This window comes from Octodon degus, unplaced genomic scaffold (assembly GCF_000260255.1).
Source record: "Octodon degus isolate 3935 unplaced genomic scaffold, OctDeg1.0 scaffold00003, whole genome shotgun sequence".
Lineage (NCBI taxonomy): Eukaryota > Metazoa > Chordata > Mammalia > Rodentia > Octodontidae > Octodon > Octodon degus.
The window spans coordinates 3,285,186-3,292,790 of record NW_004524579.1 but is presented as its reverse complement, the minus strand read 5'-3'; the positions used below and the strand labels follow the sequence as shown (position 1 = coordinate 3,292,790).

The following is a 7,605-nucleotide window of genomic DNA, read 5'->3' as shown; positions in this document are numbered from 1 at the left end:
GTACAGCAATTAACTACTAGGAAGAATGTATGCAGTGTGTTAATTATTGAAACTGTCCTACCAATTTGATTTGAAAAAAAAAAAAAAGAAATGAACTTTTCATTTAATCATTCATTCATTCATCACATGCTTGTAAGCACGTGCTGTCTGCTAGGCCTTGATCTAGCCCCATGCATTCAGCAGGGATGCACACATTCCTGCCCAGTAGGGGCTTTGATTCTAGTTGAGAAGAGTGAGAGAGCAAATGTAAGAAAATGTAAAAGGAAGTTTTCAAAACAAAAAACAAAAAAAAAAGGTATAGATGGGGTACGTAGGCAAAAAATTTTTCTTATTTAGAGGGACAAACTCTGAACAGAAATTGGATCAGTATAACCAACCCATGGTTATTCTTTTTAGCTTATTTATTATTAGTGTATGTTTTCAATATGTAAGAATGATGTTCATCTTGGAAAGACTGTACAAATGCATATGACATCTTAAGCAAGTTAATTCTGGAGAGAAAATATACTATGTAGACATAGAAGAGCAAAGTTAAGCAGGGACCAGGGTTTGATCCGTGGTGTGCTGTGCTAGCCCTGTGCCCAGCGTGCATTGAGACAGGGACTGAGACTGGGCATGGTGGCACACACCTGTAATCCTAGCGCTTGGGAGGCTGAAAACATGAGGATCACTAGGAGTCTGATCCATGTAGTGAGACCCTGTAGACCCTGTCCTAAATACATTAAAAAAAAAAAAAAGAGCAAAGGTAGAATTTTCTGCATTAAGGTACTCAAAAAGATAGGCTAGAGATACAAAATTTATGATTCAGTTCCTGAAAAACAGGCTGTACAACAAACCATTCTAAATAGTAACTGTTTTCCTTAGTAACTTCTAAACTACAACCTGTCTAGCTAATGTAGACTTATTTGCTCATAATGCTTTGTAGATTTAGTTTTCCAACATGTCCAATAGGTGGAAGCCCCTACGTTGGTTACAGTATGCTTTCAATCTCCAAGGAGAACAAGAAGCACAGTGCCGCGTCCCCCCTCAGTGTACCAAAGCAGAGATGCAGGCAGTGGCTGATGACCTGAGTAATGGCCTGTGCCTTGCGACGCGCACAGCTCACTTTGGGAAAGCAGCTTGCGTGCTGGAGTCACGCTTCCACGCGCTTCTCAGTGTTGCTGCTTAGCTGAGGAAAACATGACCAACCAAGGCAAGAGTCGGCAGCCATGAAATACGTTTCTGATGAGATCTGTATTTTATATTTCCGCTTTATATAAATTAGATGCTGCAGTGAACCTTTTTGGAATCATAGAGTGAATTTTTCTAAGTTAGGGAAAAAATTACTCTTTATAAATATGTGTATCTTATGACCTCCCTCTCAACTATCTGGTGCTTCTAATCATGTTTTTAATCATATGAATGACATGCAAATTTGGAATTGAAGAAGCAAAAATAGGACATTCAAATAGGAAATACACCTTCTGGTTAGCAACCCTGAAATCTAGGGCAGCCGATTATTGTTTCCATGTGCACTGTTTCTAGGAACGTATGTGATGACTGTCACCGCCATTGACGCTGATGATCCCAACGCCCTGAATGGAATGCTGAGGTACAGAATCCTGTCCCAGGCGCCGAGCACCCCATCCCCCAACATGTTTACAATCAACAACGAGACTGGAGACATCATCACAGTAGCAGCTGGACTTGACAGAGAAGTAAGCCAACCCATTTGAATTTTTTTTTACCTTAAAGGTGGGCCGTGGCAAATATACTTTAAGGGCTGGGGAGATAGTTCCTGAGTTCAAGCCCCAGTACCAGGAAGGGGAAAAAAAAAAAAATATATATATATATATATATATATATATATATATATATATATATGTATGTATATATAAAAACTCCAGGTAACAATATGTGTTATCTTATGCTAATTTTCATTAATAAACCTTTTGTGTGATCTTTTAAGTGTTTCATGTTGGATACATGATATATATATCCTAGATGCATCACTGCCAGCCTGTGTACAACTTAATGTGATAACTGGCTAAGTGAAGTCAACATCCTCTCATATCTAAGTTTTAATATTCTTAGAATTTTTTCAGATTTCCTTATAGTCACAAATTTTCATGAGGAGTTAAGTCAAACATGATGGCCAAATAATGTTTGCATAAATTAAAGAAAATGTTTGAGTCTTGTATTTTCAAGGGCTACAAAGGAAATGTAGGTGATTCATTTTTTTGTAGCCCCTGTGGACTGCCTCATTTAGCACAAAGAGATTATCTCCTCTACAGAACTTACTCCTCACTTCTAAGATTAATGCAGCCAGTGGGTTGGAACACTGGTAAATATATTCATTCTGCTGACAAGCGTTTAAAACTGTAAATGCAGAACAGCATTTCTGGCATGAGACTTAGCAGAAAAGGCTATTGAATCACTGTGATCCCAGGCACCAGCCACCTAATTGGGGGTGGATATTTTGGTAAATTTCCAGGTGGGACGTCACAGTATAACAGGCCTCTGCCCAATGTGCTGTCTATCTCTGTATTTTCATTCATGAGATGCTCTTCTACCTGGAGTGCCTTTCACCTTTCTCATGATTTTTAACTTTTGAGTTCTTTGGGTTCTGATTCAAATTCTGTTTATGTCATTTTATAAAAACTCCAGCCCTGCTAAAACACTTGCATCCTTTCTCTGTTCTGTCCAGACCTTGTAGAACTTCAAGGTCGTTATTTCGACCATCCATAATAATCACTTGAGTGAATTTTCAAAATGCCAACTCATAAGGATTCATGCTTTGTAGATTTCTGGCTGAGCTAGCTTTTCCTGTAATGAGACCTCAGATTATGTATGTCAAAAGGAAATGTTACACCCACCACAATAAATATTATTGACAAGGATTCTAGATGTCACTGTAAAAGTTTTTTCATGCTTTATTTGCTATAGTAGCCTTCACTTGAATTGGATCGAAGAAAACATTACCATTGCAATTAATTATACACACAAGATAGTAGTAGATGCACTATAATTAAGTAATATGAGCTAATCAAGATCACTATTCAAAACAGAGCTGAGAGATTGGCTTAGCAGTTCCAAGTGTGCCTATGACATTGTGCCTGTTAACTTCCAGTTGTCAGTGATTCTTTTTCGAGGAATGCTTTGCATCAGAGAGTGTCAAAATGAGTTTCTGCAGTGGTACTTTCAGCTCAGTGATTTCTGAACATGTGTGGCTTTTCACCTCTTCCATTACTGTACGAAATACTATTCTTATGTGCCAATAAGCTCAGCATGAATGCCATACATTTTATGAGATTGTGGGCTATTTTTCAATATTCTTTCTTGAGTGCCAGCTTGTTCACATACCAAGTAAATTTAGACCAGTTCACAGTCCTAATATTTCTCTTTTCATTTACGCTGTCATTGTGAGATAAAGAAATGGGGCTTCATTTCTGTTTTCATCCAGTAGTACTCCTATCCCATTTAGCCCAGCTGTCTTATGCAAGAAGGAGGCCTTAAGAATTAAAGACATTTTTCCTAAAGCATTCCAACCATGTTTAAAAATCAAAGTGACTATATTCGGTATCGAGGGTGGAAGGGCAGCCATAACTGTGGTTAAGCATATCTGCCAGCGGATTCAGAAACCTTCCTCTGCTTCTGCCTCTTGGTGACAATGCAGAAATGAGTTTTAAGCTCACATAGAATCATGGGTTAGACACAAGATGAGAAATCACTTCTTGACAGTAAAATTATTAAACACAACAATGAGTTACTAGAAAAAATTATGGAAAACCTTCCTTCTCTGAAAGTCATTTAACATAGAAAAAATATCTATCTTGGATGGTTTATGGTAATTCTGCCCGAGGAAGGGGATAAATTACTTTGACTTTTTCAGGCCTCGTGAAATCTTGAAATTCTTTTATTTCTATTAGAATTCACAGTTTCCTTTTTGTCAAAAGTAATTTCAGGTGTCGCTTTCTCAGGATATCTGACAGCTTTGCCTGATGGGACTCCTGTTCATTACAATGCTTACTGAAATTCAATGTTTTATTTTCTTTAATTTGAAAGTGTAAAAAGTCACAATTCCGGGGCTGGCCAAGCACCTGCGCTGGGGTTCGATCCCCAGCCCCACCCCCAGCGCATGCTGAGACTGGGCATGGTGGAGCACACCTGTAGTCCCAGATCTTGGCAGGTTGTAAACAGGTGGATCACTATGTGTCTGATCTAGTAGTGAGACCCTGAACACCCTGTAGACCCTTCCCTAAAATACAAAAAAAAAAGTCACAATTCCTTAGGCTCTCCAAAGGCTGCAATCACTGCCTTACCCACTCGGGTTATTTTCTCTCCATAGGACTTCTTGGTCACTTGGTGGTGGCATGCGCTTGCTTTTCCCAATCACCTAGCTTTACTTCTGTCTCATGTCTTTCTGGGACAGATTGCTCAGCACTGCTTCACAGGTTTGAATTTTGTCTCTGTCACTTAGGGGCTGTTGACCTTCGGGGACCTGTAACCCCCAGCTGCTGCATTTATAAATGGGGACAACGGTGCTACTTCTGTCATAGGGCAATTGTAGGCTTCTGCAACAAGGAACGAGGCCAGTTCCCCATAGCACCCACACCATTTTACTGCCCACTGCCCTCATAGTGGCCGCTGTGTCTGCTGATGAAGGCCATCATTTCTACTCCTAGAAATAATTTGTCTCATGACAAAGAAGGAGTGGTGCTTCCTGTTCTTCAAGCCTAGTAACCCTTTTGTTTGCACCCTCACTTCTGTTCTGTCTTAAAGTTGTGTTTCTCACTTTCTGTTGCATCTGCAGCCTCCTCTCTACTCCAACTCCTGCATGCTCTGCCCAGGGCCTATGTCTCCTCAGGTTCAGTGGCTCTCTGCGCCCCATGGGGTGAAGTCAGAGGCCTTTCATGTGGCATCCCAGACCTCCTAAGGCCTCAGAGCAATGTATTCTGTCACCCACCCTGAAATATCTTGCTTCTCTCTTTCAAACACCTGTGGCCCAGCCATTCGTTCAGCTCCATGTGATTTCTGCTCTAAGAATGAAGTTTGTGTTCCTGCGGCCCTGTCGGCTAGTCTGGCATTGCCCCTGCCCATCACCGCATCCCATGCCAATCCTCACTTAACGCTTCCCCTCAGCCTTCTCCGGGCATTCACCGAGTCTGCCTGCTGATAGGTACAGAGCACGTGTGATGTAGCAAGTGCACCTGGTTTCCTATTCTCAGCACTTGGGGGTAGCTGCTCCTCATTGCTTTGAACAGAGCCCTGAAGAAATGTGCAACTATTAGACACTGCCCTTGGCTCAGCACCAGACTTCTTGAAAGGGCGGCCCTCCTCGGCGCTCAGCTCCCACTCCTTCATCCGCCGGAAGCCTGGACTTCTGCCTACAGCCCCCACTCAAGATGCGCACGTCCGTCACACGCGTTCTTTCCTTCTGCTCAGTAACAGCGAGTACAACCAGGGCCTTTGCACAGAGCTATACCGCCAGCCCTCTTTAATATATGTGGTTGGTTTTTCTTTTGCTTTTTAAAAAAATTTTGAGATGGCTTCTCACTAACAAGCCCAGGTGAACCTGAGGTTACAGCGCTCCTACCTCCACCTCCCAAGGGTAGGGATTACAGGTCTGCACAACTGTGCTCCCTCCCATTTTGATTTCTTATATGTGTTTGTTTTGAGGCAGGGTCTTGCTCTGTTGAGCCCTCAAAGACAAGGGATCCTCCCACTGCAGTCCCCAAATAACTGGAGCACAGTTTTTTTTTGCTGACACGCCGAGCCTGCCCCTCTGCTCTGAGTGCTGCAGAGGGCACTTACTAGTAGGCAGTCGGTGGTACAGACACTTGACACAGAGGGGCCTGGGCTGAAGGCTTGGCTCTGTAACTTGTAGCTGACATCCATGGCAAGTGTCCTTACCTTGAGAAGCCTCAATTGTTTTGCCTGTAAAATGTGAACAAAATTTTTCCTGACAGGGTTATTGTAAGGAATGAATGGAGTTACATATAGTACTTAGCACTTTGCCGGATGCTTGAGAGCCATCTCAATAAAAGTCATCGTGTTTTCTTATCAAGGCCCTTAGAACACTGTTCCAAGGGCAGGAAATAGATCCATATAATTTACTGATAATTTTTAGTCCCCTTTCACAGGTCAGGGGGCTTCAGGATACCAGTTACTCAAATGAGTCACAGACCTGCTCTTCCCTCCTAAGTTTGGTCGACATTATCATTTACCTATACAAAACTTGACCCCCTTTGTGCCTCCTTTCTTCTTCTAAGTCTGTGATTTGTGATTAACTTCCCATTTCAGGGTCAGTGCCCCGTCCCTAGCTTCCCAAGGTCATGCTCAAATTCCCTTTAATGTATCCAGAAACTGCAGCTCGTTCGGTTATTGTGTTCTCCAATTCCTCCTACATACTTCATGCTTTTGTCCTTCCCACTGGTTGGAGACACAGCTGGGACACCCCGGATTAAATGACCCTAGTGTCACTTCTTCCTACTCCCAGGGCAGTTGCATACAACATTGGACCCTGTGGTCCATTTCTGCCTGTCACATAATGAAGCCAAGGCCACAGCTGGCCTTGCTGAGCATTTTATCCAATTAAACAATACATTCCTGGCATACAGTGATGTTTCAGGGAATAGTGTTAGGTGGAAGCTGACTGTGTTCACCTCTTCACTCAGTGATGTTGTTCTACTTTAGTGTTTTAAAAGTATGCTGCAAGTGTACTTGTACAGGGAATTTAGTGGGATATACAGAGGAACTCTAGAACCAAGAACCCCGTCCCACTGCTTAGCTGCTCGTCCACCAAATGGAGACCACCAGGATCCAAGAATTATAGTCTTTAAAGTTTTATTTATGGCAAATGATACTAGTTTTCCACTCAGGGTGGTTTTATAATAAATTTATGTAAGCTTCAAAGGAGGGAGATGAATAGGAAATGACTCATAGTATAGAAATGCAAAGAGATGGCAGAATGGGGAAGATTGCAGATGAATCACTGCGGTTTGAGAAATAGCTGGTTTGTGCTCCCAGTATCAGTTTTAATAAATAAATTATAGCTAACCATGTAAATAAGAAGATGGCTTTTTCTGAACAGAAAATGACTTATTGATGGTAATGCAAAGCTGAAGGATTCTCCTTCGTTCAGTCACCCCACCGCGAGGTCCAGCCATACATCCCGTGACACACGCACAGACAAGAGCCCCGCAGAAAGGCAGACCTAGAGCAAGAAGAGGTACACAGGAGGCAGTGTTTCCGGAAAGCTACAGCAAATGTTTAATTTATTTAAAAGCCTTTTTTACAGTAAAAGACACATCATTGTCCTGCACCTGCTCGCTTCGGGCACAGTTATCCCATTGCTCTTGCTGCTTCCTGGAGTGACTCTCCAATTCTCGTACAAGAAAGCCTTGCCCTGCACTGTCGAGCTGGCCTCAGTGTCCTCGATGGACTCCAGGAGCTTACTGCCTTTCGTGGGCATTTTCACTGGGGACGAGCCAGAATTTGCACAGCACTGGACATAGTGAATAAGGTGGCAGAGGAAGCACTCTCAACAGAAAGTGCCATAATGTTTTTGAGAAGTGACACACGGGTTTGTGTGTGTGTGTGTGTGTGTGTGTGTGTGTGTGTATA

The 7,605-nt window shown here is 42.4% G+C and overlaps 1 protein-coding gene across 2 annotated transcripts in view; it reads left to right on the top strand.

Annotated features, from left to right (window-relative positions):
• The window catches only part of Cdh2 (cadherin 2), a 244,133-nt gene that overhangs the window by 184,767 nt on the left and 51,761 nt on the right, over positions 1–7,605 (top strand). For both annotated transcript variants that reach the window (XM_004623550.3, XM_023714056.1), the window contains one exon: positions 1,525–1,697. In XM_004623550.3, coding sequence (XP_004623607.1) covers positions 1,525–1,697 — 173 coding nt within the window. The remainder of the gene's footprint in view (positions 1–1,524; positions 1,698–7,605) is intronic.